The 14,405-nt window shown below is 48.2% G+C and overlaps 2 protein-coding genes across 3 annotated transcripts; both read left to right on the top strand.

Annotated features, from left to right (window-relative positions):
* The first annotated feature begins 354 nt into the window (after positions 1 to 354).
* LOC122623731 (protein will die slowly) lies at positions 355 to 2,601 on the top strand. Its single transcript, XM_043803049.1, has 3 exons — positions 355 to 939; positions 1,145 to 1,770; positions 1,840 to 2,601. Exons 1-3 carry the CDS (start codon positions 669 to 671, stop codon positions 2,026 to 2,028), a joined length of 1,086 nt encoding a protein of 361 aa, XP_043658984.1. The 5' UTR covers positions 355 to 668; the 3' UTR covers positions 2,029 to 2,601.
* A 187-nt stretch (positions 2,602 to 2,788) lies between these two features.
* Positions 2,789 to 13,667, top strand: LOC122625193 (beta-1,4-mannosyltransferase egh). Of its 2 annotated transcripts, none has more exons than XM_043805168.1 (3): positions 2,789 to 3,839; positions 10,659 to 11,990; positions 12,323 to 13,667. In XM_043805168.1, the coding sequence occupies exons 2-3, from the start codon at positions 11,190 to 11,192 to the stop codon at positions 12,893 to 12,895; spliced, it is 1,374 nt and encodes a 457-aa protein (XP_043661103.1). In that variant the 5' UTR covers positions 2,789 to 3,839; positions 10,659 to 11,189; the 3' UTR covers positions 12,896 to 13,667. The 2 variants fall into 2 exon arrangements, with proteins under 2 accessions (XP_043661103.1, XP_043661104.1); XM_043805169.1 differs by lacking the exon at positions 2,789 to 3,839 and adding an exon at positions 6,873 to 7,136.
* Positions 13,668 to 14,405: the final 738 nt, after the last annotated feature.

The following is a 14,405-nucleotide window of genomic DNA, read 5'->3' as shown; positions in this document are numbered from 1 at the left end:
CATGCAAATTAACCGTTCAATGCTGCAAGTCCTCTTACAATTACCTCTAAATAGTTTCGAAATAGTCGAAATAGTGAATAGAAATACTTGACTAATTATTTTAATTTGAAAAACAACTGTACGCGAAGCGATCTGGCAACGTCGAGCGAGCTGCATGCAATTTGGCACTGATATGTGCCGATGCACGCCCTCCCAGATTTTTAGCGGGAAACTGCAAAGTTCCACACTAAAATCATCCCCCAATGCCGAAAACAGGGAAAATCTGCCTAAAAGGAGCAATTAGCGCAATAAACACGTTCCACCACCGCTGTGGCAATCCGTTGCTTGTGCGCAACGGTCACACTGACGCTGGGCACTTTGTATTTATTAGTGTGACCGTAATCATTATTATTTTCACGTGTGGCACGCAAACGAGTCAAAAAACCAAGCGCCTACTTAAATAAACAAGCCGCACGGCCAGCAGAGAGCACCCGGTGACCACCGGGAACGGGAGAAGCTGCACACAAACCGACAGCCACGCGAAACTCACCCGCTGATTGGCGGCGTTCCCTTAGCCGGAACAGCAAGAAGAAGAAGCACATGTGCGGCGTGCCACACAAAAAAAAACGAAAATAAACAAGTAAGAAGGCCAGGCCAAGGAGAATAACGAGAATCCGCATCCGGAGGACATGGTGCCCATCGGAGCCGTGCACGGCGGCCATCCCGGCGTAGTGCATCCGCCGCCGCAACCCCTGCCCACGGCGCCCAGTGGCCCGAATTCGCTGCAACCGAACTCGGTGGGCCAGCCGGGGGCCACCACCTCCTCGAACAGCAGCGCCTCCAACAAGAGCTCGCTCTCCGTCAAGCCCAACTACACGCTCAAGTTCACCCTGGCCGGACACACCAAGGCGGTGTCGGCGGTCAAGTTCAGTCCGAACGGCGAGTGGCTGGCCAGCTCCTGTAAGTACATACTTGGCAATGAATCTGCGAGCAGAGGCCACAGCGGAGGGGGGAGACAGTATTGCATACGTATGGCATTGCAACTGGGCAGATGGTGGCATAGTTAAGGGGAATTGTGGTTAAAATAAGTGCTTAAATAAGCTTCCTGGAAAGAGGGTTTTCATTTATTTATTTATATGTATATGTGACTATTTGTATTCCACAGCCGCTGATAAACTAATCAAAATCTGGGGCGCCTACGATGGCAAGTTCGAGAAGACCATTTCGGGCCACAAGCTGGGCATCAGCGATGTGGCCTGGAGCTCAGACTCGCGACTCCTAGTGAGCGGCAGCGATGACAAGACACTCAAGGTCTGGGAGCTGAGCACCGGGAAGAGCCTGAAGACCCTAAAGGGTCACAGCAACTATGTGTTCTGCTGCAACTTCAATCCGCAGTCCAATCTGATCGTCTCCGGCAGCTTCGATGAGAGCGTTCGCATTTGGGATGTGCGCACTGGCAAGTGTCTGAAGACGCTACCCGCCCATTCCGATCCCGTTTCGGCGGTCCATTTCAATCGGGATGGCTCGCTGATTGTGAGCAGCAGCTACGACGGCCTCTGTCGCATTTGGGACACGGCCAGTGGGCAGTGCTTGAAGACCCTAATCGACGACGACAATCCGCCCGTCAGCTTTGTCAAGTTCTCGCCAAACGGCAAGTACATCTTGGCCGCCACGCTGGATAACACGCTCAAGTTGTGGGACTACTCAAAGGGCAAGTGCCTGAAGACGTACACGGGTCACAAGAACGAGAAGTACTGCATATTCGCCAACTTCTCGGTGACGGGAGGAAAGGTGAGACATTTTTGTTCTATATCACACATATTTCCCTTTAACTTGAATGCATCCTCTCTCCCATTTCAGTGGATCGTGAGTGGCAGCGAGGACAACATGGTGTACATCTGGAATCTGCAGAGCAAGGAGGTAGTGCAAAAGCTGCAGGGACACACCGACACCGTGCTGTGCACCGCCTGCCATCCCACGGAGAACATCATTGCGTCCGCGGCGCTCGAGAACGACAAGACCATCAAGCTGTGGAAGTCGGACACATAGAGTGGCTGGTATCCAGCTGGAGGACGGGCGGATCGGGAGGCGCAGCTGCTTTGGCTGCCACCACACATACATTTCTTGGATAATATTATTTTAAAGCAAACCGCCTAATCGTAATTGTAACACCCCCTTTTTTTTTGTACGCCTAATTTAAAAAGAGGAACTCTAAAATTCTACGTTTAAATCACACTTTAAACCTCACATTCTACGGCAAAAACGGAAAAATCACAAACAAAAAACGAAAAAAAAAGGAGAAAACAAAAAAATTAATGTATAAATATTTATTAGCCTATTTGTATTGGCCACCATGCAAGCGAGAATATTCCCCCCAAAAAATGTTTGTAACCTTTGACACAGCCACACAAAACCCACAAAACTTATGATGATCTTTCGGTGACGAGAAAACTAAATTTAAGCAAACAAAACATACAGGTGCTGGGGGCCAAAATCCCAGCGCCAGAAAGAATATATATAAAATACGAAATGTAAATTTTGAATAAAAGAAAGCACGTACTCAGCGGCGCCCAAGTGTCCTTTCAACTTGAGCGCTTTTCGAGGCGAGTCACTTAACTGTAATAATTGCATTATTTTATTTTGTCTTTCGGCTTTTGAATCACTGGACAGTGGAACAATACTTAACGTTTCAAAAACTTATTTGCTTTTAAATTCTGGCGCCCCTTGGAGTGTGACCCTACATTGAATGAGCTTGAAGACGGCCACACTGGTCGTGCAGTTGGACCGTTCGGCACGGGATTTTGACGGCGGCGCGCGACGGTCACTTGGCAAAACGAAAATCGAAAAAACCGACGAATCGAAAATCGGAGATCACGGATTCGATTCACTTGATTCAGAACCTAACCGAATCAGAATCCGAATCCTCTGCGATGCGATGCGCGCGCCAATCCGCTGAACAGTCGCCCAGTGAAGTTTGCAATTAATTTGCAAATCAATTTCGCTCCGCCGCCGTCGCGCACACACACACACACATACACAAACACCCGCACCGCGCACACATACACACACGCGAACCGCGACACGCATAGTGAGAAAAAAAGTGGCAATAAAAGCAAAAGAAAAGCAAATACAACGCCGTGCTCGTGGGAAAATCGATTTTCCTTTAACAACAAATCGCTGCTACTTTGGGCTTTTCCAAGCGCCTTCGCTGCAATTGCTTTATTTTTTTTCTGTGCACAGTACGCCGAGAGAGCGGCGTCAACCGGTGCAGAGAGCAAGAGAGAGAGTGCGAAGGAGGATTGGAAGAGGGAGAGGGATCGTGGTGTTCATCGGCAGAAATTAGCAAGGCAACAAACGTTTATAAATATATGTACAATATATAATACCATATAAAAATCGCAAATATTCATGTGGAGACAACATCGCCAGCAACAACAACTGCAACAATTGCAACAACAGAGACCCAGCAACCAGAGGTTCTAATACGAAAATAACCCAAACAAATCGGCGGCAGCAACAACAAGGCGAGTGCGAAAGAGAGGCGCCAAAAAAAGGAAAAAAAAAGTGTATCAATTTGCGGCACACCCAAGAACGCGGAAAACTCCCGCCCACCCGCGCCACGCCACGCCCCGCGCCAACCCTGCCACACCAATACCAATACCAATAACAGCAATTACAATAATAACAACACTAACAACAACAGCCTGCAGCAGAGTGGCGAAGAAAGGCAGAGGAAAAGGCGGAGACAGACAGATAGCAAAGAAACCCAAACATTCGGACACTCACTCTTCTTCTTCACCATCATCAACATCATCCTCTTCTTCTTCTTCTACCCAATCCGTTTTGGCATGGAAAACATGGTGAGCAAAGAAAAGCACGTTAACTTTTCAGGGGCGTAGCGTGTCGTACGTATGTAAATCCGCAGGGGGACTACTAGCTAATCGAGCATCGAGAAAATGCTCGCTTGACAAACTAGTTTAATTAGCCCAACTACCCAATTATTAAACCCATTAAACTGCGCCCTTGGCTGGCCACCCTCCGCCACCCCCTTCGACGCCCTTGGACCGCCCATTAGCACATTTCGGTAGGTCGTCGTTGTTGTACGTGCACAGCGGCGGGCACGAAATTAGGACTACATGTAGAAATTGCGCGTAATTACGAGGCGCCGTGTGCCGACTCATAACTATGAATGTCCCTAATTCCCCACTTAATTACACTTAAGATGAGCATTTCAACTAAATCAGGCATCTACATAGATGGACAGTATCTCTGGGTTGGCAAGAGAAAGTCCTAGTATTTGCCGCACAATCGTATAAGTCGTATGAGTCGTATGTTTGCGCAGAGCTCGCGTGTTTTTGTGTAGTTTAGTTCCCATGTGGCAATGTGACCTGTTAACGTGGAAAGTTACTCGGCATCTCGTGACTCTCGCCTGCATCCCATAGACCAATATTCATAGCCAGCGGGCAATGTCCTTGGGCACGGACTCAAGGGGGCCAAACCCCCTCCCCCACCCCTTTTTAACCCAACGACGGGCGCAGCGGGCTGTGCGCCTAACCCTTATGCCAGCACCACTCCCTCGACGTACAGTCATCACACCCAGCTAACGACCGCCGAGTCGTCGTCGTTACATCGCAGGATGTATGTTTGCATATGTGCATGCATTTGGTTGCCAAGTTTGGTCTACATAAACATACATACTTATGTATATGTATGTCGGGTGAATGGGTTTATTGTGGAAGAATTGACAACTCGGCGATGTAAACAATGCCAGTTTTCTGTTTGAAGCGCAAGAACCGTTTCCGATGGCCGGAAACGTTGACTTGGGCAAACATTTGGGATGCCCACAACGGACTGGGTGTTTCAGCCGCCATTATTCCAAGAATATGCCAAGAGGAGGCCACCGAAGCCACCTCTTCCCTGGTGAGGTGACACTTGGGTAGTACTTGTTGGTAAACACAAGTAAGGAGCAACGACCAACCACCATATATGTAATTTCCTCTTAAGACAACATTTACAGTAACTTGATCCGCTGCACTTTGTGGGGCAGGCTGATGCAGATAAGGCGAAATGTGGGCCTTAGATTGTAAACAATTTCCAGTGTGGCGTATCACAACACCTTTGTTCCAAGCTCACTTTACCGCCGGGGGAGCAGAACATTCCCTCTAAATTGGGTTACTTGCATTTGTCATGTGGTTTTGTTTACTGAACGGACATACGGACAAACGGACATACGGACAGACGAACTTTGCGATCGCCTGGTGTTCAGTTGCCCCATTCGCCATGTTACATGTGTGCAGCAGACTGACCAACCTTTGGCATGGACCCCATGGGCAGTGGGAGTGGCGGCGACTCGCACTCGAAGAGGAGAGAAGCCTGCTGCCCACATTTCATGTGTGTCCGTGTCCACAATTAACGAGTGCTGATTGTGTGCTCTGCCATTCCGCCCGCGCTTATCTACGCACAGATACAGACGCATGTTTGTCGCTGTTTGCTCAGTCCACTGCGATAAGCGATTTCGCCCGCGCTCTCTCTTTCTCTTGTTACCCAGCCCTCGATTTGTGGCCCAAATAGCAGCAGTGTTCCTCCTCCTCCTCCTGCTCCTCCTGCTGCCCGGTCCATGTCCTGGTTGCTATCCTGGCTCCACTCCACTCCCCAACCTGCGCATGATGTCATGTTGGGGGGGGGCAGCACCTGCCGCCTGGCCCACTGCTAATGTGCCCTCATCGTTTGCGACATGCAATTATCCCATCCGTCCATTGTCCATCGTCCAGCTGCTCCTGTGCCGGCGACTGCCAGCCAATGAACTGGGCTTACAGCCAATGGCCATCTGATATGGAGTCCATTTGCATGTCCAACTATGCCGAACACGCTGATGATGTCATATCGGCGTATAACCTAATGCTACTCCCCAACTATCCCAAACTTCTCAATATCTGCTTCGCTAGCCACCTCAATAGGTGGCATTGCCCTTGGCTTGGCATTGTCCACCACCGTTTATGTCCACCAAATGTGCTCATCCGTATTCCTAGTACGATTGGTTTGGGTGCATAACACACTATATGGTGTACATATGTCTGCGTCTTCCGGAATTCCCATTTGCCTGGCCCATGACGACATTTCGGCGGAAGTAGCACATTCGCAACCACTATCCTACCGAAAGCGAGTGCAAATGCTCCGGAATTAGTCACCCACTGTGGCAGACACTCATCGCCACTCGTACCCATTACCCATTATCTGAACTGGTTGCGTTGTGTTGTGTGTGATTCAAATGATTCCAGAGGTGGACGACAACCGGGCTGCGATTGCGACCTAATCGAGGAGCACTACACATGAAGAAATTGAGACTTCTTCTGAGGTGCAATAAATCAGCCTGTCTGCAGGAAATGCGACATAATATAGGTCACATTTATGTGCAAAGCGTGCGAACCGTAAACTAGATAATGGCCACTCCCCCAAAAGTCCATAGAAAATCCGTAGAAAGTGTTGAGATCAATTGGTAACTGGAAAAAATCTGGCTAAAAGCAGCGCGTGAATCATGAGTCCACGGAAACCACGAAACTGGCGACCGATGCACCAACGTTGAGTTGGCTCCAATCAGCGCAGTTGACTTCTGGCCAAGAGCGAGTTACTCCGTACTGGAGGTGGAGGTGGAGTTGGAGGTGACGGTGGATTCTTCTACGTGTACCAACCAAGTACATACGGCCAACATTGGTTAGCGGCGCTCTGCCCTCCGCTGATTGTGTTCTGCGCTTGATAACGTATTTAATTTATTATTATGACTGCGCACACACAGCCATTCTCATGTGTCGTATTCCGTATGCCGTATGCCGTTTGCTGGATCGCGTATGGAGCGTATGGGCAGGTGTACCTGACCGCTTTCCATGGAGCTTAGTGTACCGGCGACCGTCTGCGGAGCTCCAAGCGCGAAGCACGAGAGGAATAGAGTAGTCAGAATAGATCGAAATCGCGCGTACAAAACGAACCCCATCGAGTCGGAAACGTGCAGCGAATCAAAGCGAAATAAGCGACCAAACTGCGAACTATAGTCAATCGGAAAACAAAACCCACAACGAATATACAGAAATATACACAAATATACCAATATCCAAATATACAAATATACGAATACGAAAACGAAAACGCGCGATTATGGACTGGTGAGCGGTGGGCGGTGTGTTTGGTGGGTGGTGTTTGCTGGGTTATTCATGGCACCTGAAACGATCCCCTGTGAACCGGGGATTTCCCATTCATGGAGCACATACCAGTGGACTTTGACATTGACTGCAGCGCAGCAGTGCCGGTGTGCACAGGGGAAAAATGTGTGTGCGAGTGACGGCAAATCGATAGTAAATGGCCGATTTGCTGGATAGTTGGATAGCTGGGTAGCTGGAAAGCGACAGGCAATTAACAATTATCTGAAATGTGGCTAGAACCAGAAGCGCGACTGGACGGGATCCATTGAGAGCAGGGACTTTAAAAGCCAGTGCCAAAGGGCTCGCACAGACAGTACGCTGTGGTTACATAAGGTAGTTGGATAATGCAAGGTCTTGTGTGAGTTTTGTGCGAGTTTCGCCCGGCGTAGTTAGAGCCGTTTAAGTTTAATTGACTTCTAGGCCAGTCGCCAGTCGAGAGACGTGCTAATTAATGGGCCGCCGTCGTGGGGAGGAGGGAGGAGCAGCAGAGTAGCAGGCGGAGGGAGGCCTACTCCGTGGAAGGTGAACTATTAACTTGGCTAATGGCAACGCTGCTCGAGTGCGGCCAAGTGCCCAGTGCTGAATGCCGAGTGCCCAGTGCCCAGTGCCAAGTGCGATGATGTGACTCAGGGCAGGTGCTCGCGATTAGATTCCCCCACCTGGCTGCAAGTGGGAGCTGAGGAGCTGAGCTGTGTTCATCGCCACTTTCAACTGGAAATCGCGAACGGGAACAATTAACCAGTATATCAGTATAACCAGTATGGCATCGCGCACTACAGTGGTTATCGCTTGGCTCGCCAATTGTCCGTAAATACTCCCAAATGTTATGCACTACGGTTGGACAATCTATTGGCACTTACAGAGATAAACCGATAACGTGGCCCATAAAATAGCAAGAGCAGCATATTTGATTCCGAAATAGAAACAGTGATCACAGTGATTGTGCACCTGACACGGTTCATGTTTTCAAACGTTTGCACTTTCGTTTTTTCCCTTAACCCAAGACGAAGACGAGTGTGTTGTACTCGCGGGTACACTGTATTCGATTTTGTGCACTGCCCTGCAATCGTTGGAGCGTTGCATTCATTTTCAGTTTCATTTCCATTTTCTCGCAGTTAGTTGCGAAAAACGAAAACAAACAAAGCCAGCGAATGAGAGCCAGCGCATATAGTAGTGCTATTGTTGAAATTATTGCACCGAGCCCAGTCAGTCACTCAGTCAGATTGTCAGTCATTCAGTCGTTCAGTTAGTCAGTGCGATTTTGTTGTTTATATAAGAGCGGACCGGTTATCGCGAGCGTTCCAAGTTCATTACGCCCCCAACAACAAGGGCTCGGGCTCGGGTTCGGGTCCGGGTCCGGGTTATCTGAGGCTGGCGCTCTCTCCGGACTTGCCTCCTCCTCCATCTCCATCTCCTCCTCCTCCTCCGGGTCGTATGATTCATTCGCAGGCGAAATCTCAGCGACGGATCTTGCGGTGATAAGCGCACTGGAGTCATTGGCACTCGGATCGGTTTCCGAATCGGAATTGGCTGTGGATGGGGAATTGGGATTTGAATGTGGTTTTTTCAGCCACTTGGGCGGCGGGCAGTTGCCTGGGCCAATGGAAGCGGCCAGCTCTGACGTAGAAACGCGTGTATTTCGGATTTCGCAATGGTCGAAGGCCGTCGCTTATCGCCAACGGATTGTAAACTGTGTACTCGTACGTTCATGGTCCGAAAGCCAGCCACATATACGCTGGGCGCAGAGTTTCTTATCAGCTTGTGTGTCTGAAGTGTCACAATAGCCGGGCCAAGTACGGTGTTAACCGGTTAAGGTGGAAAGTATGCAAAGTATGCCGCAGTGATCCCTTGGGTAACGCAATTCGGGGCTCTGCTCGACGCGGGAACAGCTCACATGAGAACTCCAGACACTCTGGGGAATCATAAACATTCGATTGTTATGGGCCGACCCTCGATATTGCGTTATCAGCAACCAACCGCATAACTGCCCAACCTCCCAAGCTGGTGGGTTCTTGTGGTGGCTCCTGGGTGGTGTTGTTGGAGGTGGTGGTGGTGGTGGCTCCCAACCCCACCTCCAGTGGATAAATCGATATGGGGCGTGTGTAATCTTTATGTGCCCACCCTGCCATTGGAAAACGCCCCAGTCTGGAGAGTGTGGAGCACACTCCCGTGAAGCGTCGAATCAATGGAAAATTTCAGCAGCTCGGCAGCTATTGGTCTCAGTCGATCTCCATTCCAACTGCATGAATCAGCATCACCCATATCCCATCATCATCATCCTCATATCAAATGTGTGTACAAAGTTCCGACTTATTGTGATTTTCCTTTTGTTCAACTTCCTTTTTTTCATTCACCATTATGGGGCGTTGATTGTGTATTGCTTACTCGCTTATTCTGGGAATTATTATATTTAGAATTGCCGCTGAAAGTCAGCGGATTGCCATGTGGGTTCACAAGTATTTCAATTAGATTTGGAATATCTTCTTTTAATTTGGCTTAATTGGAACCTTTGAGTTTGTCCGATTTTCGGCGCCCATGTCCAGTTTATAAATTGTGATTAATTGCTGCTGCGATAATTTCATTAGCTGGTTCTATTTATCCTACTCCCGAAAAAAGTGTTGAACTAGTTTCTGACAAATGATTGATGATTAGTGGAAACGAGTGTTCTTATCGCCGCCCATTTGATTTTCAGCTTTCCCAAATTCGCGCGATAGTGTCAGTGCCAATCAAACGCTGCTTTAATCTTGGTACTTCCTGGTTTCCCCGAGTCGAAATACGCACATGCTGGTATATTGCTCATTTTGCTGATTTGCTCATTTGCTCGTGGGCCACATTTTCTTTTCTTTTTTTAAATACTTCTAATCATATCGCGCTTAGTCACTGTGAAATGCCTGTTTATTTCGTAGCCAGCGACAAATGGAAACATTTGCAAACACCATATTATTCGGATATCGATGCGATACTCGCATGTATGTGCTTTCATATTTATGTATGCTTATTTATGATGTTATAAATACAAATGGCCAGACGTTATCCGCATGGCAGGCCGAAAGTGTTCCCCCAACCTCTCGAATGCCATTCGAAATGTGTACCAATTGTAATCAAATCGTTGGCATTTGAACCCGCTCAATTGGTGCCCAAGTTATGCGGGCTTTATGGTAAATGAAATACGGAGAAGCTGCTCGGTTATGTGATCAATAGTTATGGTTGATGATTAACAAGCTGCCAGGGAACGCCCATGCACTCGCGCTTCTAATTCTATTAGAGGTTAAAAAAATTAAGTATACCAGCTGCCGGGTCGCCATTAAATAATTTCTAATGCCAGATTACGAGTCACAGCAGCGGGCGATGCCAATTGTTTGGCCTAATTGGTTGGCGCTTGGGATTTATGGGCTAAAGGGGAAAATGCTACGATTTTCTAGGGAATAGGTTCCCGCAGAACTTGAAACTAATGAATACCTCTTGTTTCTTGTATCCGATTCGCAGAAATGTCTGACCAGGAAACAGAGCTGAGAGTCTCAAATGCAAGCAAGCCAACGCCAGCGGCAGCAACCAAGTCGTCCAAGTGCAAGTCCAAGTGCAAGTCCAAGTCGACCAACAGCTGAAGAGGAAGCGGCGAGGAAGACGAGACCGCGGAGCAGCAGCACAGCCGGGAGCTGATAGAGCACCACCACCGGAGCAGCACTCATTGTGTGTTTGGGGTGCCTGGACCAAACTTCCGTTCCGCTCGGCACCAATCGCCGAGCAGCAGGCACAAACAACTTACAACTACAACTACAACCTACAAACCTTTAGTCATTCATTCGCACTCATTCGAGTTGGGATCGAACGAACGAACAAACAATCAAGGCAGATAAGGATTCCCAAGTACGGAATCTCCAGAGCACAAGTCTACTTAAGGCGACAAGGAGGACGATAGCCACTTAAGATACTTTATTACACACAAAAAACCCAACTGAAAGTAAACAAAAAACAAGACACAATCCGGAAACTGCAATCCGCGACCCGCAAACCAAGATGAACTCCACCACAAAGCATCTGCTGCACTGCACACTGCTCATCACTGTGATAGTTACCTTCGAAGTATTCTCCGGCGGTATTAAGATTGACGAGAACTCGTTCACGCTCGTGGATCCATGGACTGAATACGGCCAGTTCGCCACGGTTCTGCTGTACTTACTGCGCTTTCTCACGCTGCTCACGCTGCCCCAGGTGCTGTTCAACTTTTGCGGCCTGGTCTTCTACAATGCCTTCCCCGAGAAGGTCGTCCTCAAGGGCAGTCCCCTGCTGGCGCCCTTCATCTGCATCCGCGTGGTCACGCGCGGCGACTTCGCCGACCTGGTGAAGACGAACGTGCTGCGCAACATGAACACCTGCCTGGACACCGGACTGGAGAACTTCCTCATCGAGGTGGTCACGGATAAGGCGGTGAATCTGTCGCAGCATCGCCGCATCCGGGAGATCGTGGTGCCCAAGGAGTACAAGACGCGAACCGGGGCGCTCTTCAAGTCCCGTGCACTGCAGTATTGCCTGGAGGACAATGTCAATGTGCTGAACGACAGCGACTGGATCGTCCATCTGGATGAGGAGACGCTGCTCACGGAGAACTCGGTGCGTGGCATCATCAACTTTGTGCTCGATGGCAAGCATCCGTTTGGCCAGGGCCTGATCACCTATGCCAACGAGAACGTGGTCAACTGGCTGACCACCTTGGCGGACAGCTTTCGCGTCTCCGACGACATGGGCAAGCTGCGTCTGCAGTTCAAGCTCTTCCACAAGCCGCTGTTCAGCTGGAAGGGCAGCTATGTGGTCACCCAGGTGGGTAATTCCCTTCACTGCCCGTGGGCAATCGATTTGTGGGCAAATGAGTGTGCTTTTTGGGGAATTCTACGAACTTTCCCAAACGGTCTTTTATCAACCGTGACAGCTCAGTAAGCCATCTAATTCTCGCACTTACGTAGACATTTCAAAGGGGCTACTTCCTAGCTTCCATTTGTATGTTCTTGTGCCACGAGAATGAAATCACATTTGCCATACTTGAAAACAAGGTCACAAGGTTTCAACAACATGCCCATGCCCACAAATCGACCTGCATTTATCAATGAATATGTGTATAGAAAGCATATACTAATTATCCTTCCATTTGCTAGGTGAGTGCGGAGCGTTCAGTGTCCTTTGACAACGGAATCGATGGCTCGGTGGCCGAGGATTGCTTCTTCGCGATGCGTGCCTTCAGCCAGGGATACACGTTCAACTTCATCGAGGGCGAGATGTACGAGAAGTCGCCGTTCACGCTGCTGGACTTCTTGCAGCAGCGAAAGCGATGGCTCCAGGGCATCCTGCTGGTGGTGCACTCCAAGATGATACCCTTCAAGCACAAGCTGCTGCTGGGCATCAGTGTCTATTCGTGGGTCACCATGCCACTGTCCACGTCGAACATCATCTTTGCGGCACTGTATCCCATACCCTGCCCGAATCTGGTCGATTTCGTGTGCGCCTTCATCGCGGCCATTAATATCTACATGTACGTCTTTGGCGTGATCAAGTCCTTTTCGCTGTACCGCTTCGGATTGCTAAGATTCCTGGCCTGCGTGCTGGGGGCGGTGTGCACGATACCCGTGAATGTGGTCATCGAGAATGTGGCCGTCATCTGGGGCTTGGTGGGCAAGAAGCACAAGTTCTATGTGGTGCAGAAGGATGTGCGCGTACTGGAGACTGTCTAGGGTATTGTGGAACTGGAGGATGGAAGATGGAGTATGCAGGATGCAGGATGGAGCAGGAGGAGTCATCAAGTGCAGCCATGGTCATCATATCGCCCCTTTCCCCCCCCCAAAAAAAAACGAAACCAAAAACCAAATTAAGCAAGGCAAAAACAAAAACGAAATTTCGCACAATTTGGCCAGGCTCAGTGTGTTGTCCTGGCACTATCTGATTGATTTACTTTATTTGTACATTTTTGTTTAAGCATAAGAGTCACTCAACCACAACCACAACACCCACATACACCTGCACAAGACACACCCGCACACACGTACACACGCATATAATTGTTGTTTCGTTCTAAAGTCATGATCATACACAATTTTGCCAAAAAGAAACGAAATCATCATAGAAATCAGCACAACAGAATACAAGGGCGTCTGACCCAATGAACAAATGCAATATACAAACACGTCTTGAAGCGAGATCGATGAAAGTGCAACACTCACTAGAAGATACAACTGCAATACAACAATTGGGGCAATCACAATGAAGAAAACCACACACACACACGAAAAACTCTCCATTAAGTGTAATTTTATTATATATATATCTATTTTTTTTGTATAGTCCGTAGTGAAGAATGCGCTATATTTATAGAAACATAAATATTGTATGTACATTGTAGATTTATTATTACAATTACGATTATTTAAAAGAATGTGTACATTGATGTATTGTAAATTGATAATCTGTTAAATATCATTCACACCGAAACCAAGGTTAAAAAGCAAAGTAAACTTGAATGCTTAGACTTATGTACTTACTTGCGCGCAAATGTTGATGTACTTTGTAAACTGTTTGGCCTATGTAAATACGTCATTCACTCCAGGATGTGTGCCTCCCCCCCCCCAACCCCCGGGAGACCAGAGGATCAGGATCGGGCTTCTCCGCATTCTCTGGAAGATCTCTTCAACCCAGAGAACTCGTGGTGTGAATGATATGATCGTGATTTGTGATTTCCGAAGAGTTCCTCGATCTTCTCGGGGAGCGCCTTCGAATTTCTTTCTTTGTTTTTTTTTTTATTTTGGAGTACTCTGTTTTAGTCACATTTTCCTTGTTTGCCTTTGTCATTCTGTAAATCTGTTATCGGTGCTTTGAAACCCACGCCCAAATCACACGCTCTGAAAGAATGGAACACGTGAGTTGCAGTCACCTCGTAAATCCCAAAAAGAAATCGTAAATCGCGAAGAGGATGTGGCGTCCACTCACATACACACACACCCAACACACACACACACACATAAAACTGTTACGAAAAAAAGAACCAAATACAAAAACAATAATAAAATGTCAAAATATAAACGCATGTTTTTTGAATTCTGGTCTTGGGTTGAAAATGCGAAATTTATTTGAAAAACTCTAGAGCCAATGCCCATTCTCGAAACCTTCACTCCCTTCATATGAAGTTGAAGTCTCTAGTCCTTGGCAAAAGGTGCTTACGTACCTAAGAATCCTGGCCTTCAGCATATA

This window comes from Drosophila teissieri, chromosome X (assembly GCF_016746235.2).
Source record: "Drosophila teissieri strain GT53w chromosome X, Prin_Dtei_1.1, whole genome shotgun sequence".
Classification (NCBI taxonomy): Eukaryota; Metazoa; Arthropoda; class Insecta; order Diptera; family Drosophilidae; genus Drosophila; species Drosophila teissieri.
The sequence above is the reverse complement of the archived record's forward strand: the minus strand, read 5'-3'. Positions and strand labels throughout refer to the sequence as shown.

What these genes read in the sequence shown, in the direction of transcription:
- LOC122623731 (XM_043803049.1), top strand. Translation starts at nt 669, where the DNA reads ATGGTGCCCATCGGAGCCGTGCACGGCGGCCATCCCGGCGTAGTGCAT. An exon ending in CGAGTGGCTGGCCAGCTCCT is followed by an intron (nt 940 to 1,144) that starts GTAAGTACATAC and finishes TGTATTCCACAG; the next exon opens with CCGCTGATAAACTAATCAAA. An exon ending in TCTCGGTGACGGGAGGAAAG is followed by an intron (nt 1,771 to 1,839) that starts GTGAGACATTTT and finishes CTCCCATTTCAG; the next exon opens with TGGATCGTGAGTGGCAGCGA.
- LOC122625193 (XM_043805168.1), top strand. Translation starts at nt 11,190, where the DNA reads ATGAACTCCACCACAAAGCATCTGCTGCACTGCACACTGCTCATCACT. An exon ending in GCAGCTATGTGGTCACCCAG is followed by an intron (nt 11,991 to 12,322) that starts GTGGGTAATTCC and finishes TCCATTTGCTAG; the next exon opens with GTGAGTGCGGAGCGTTCAGT.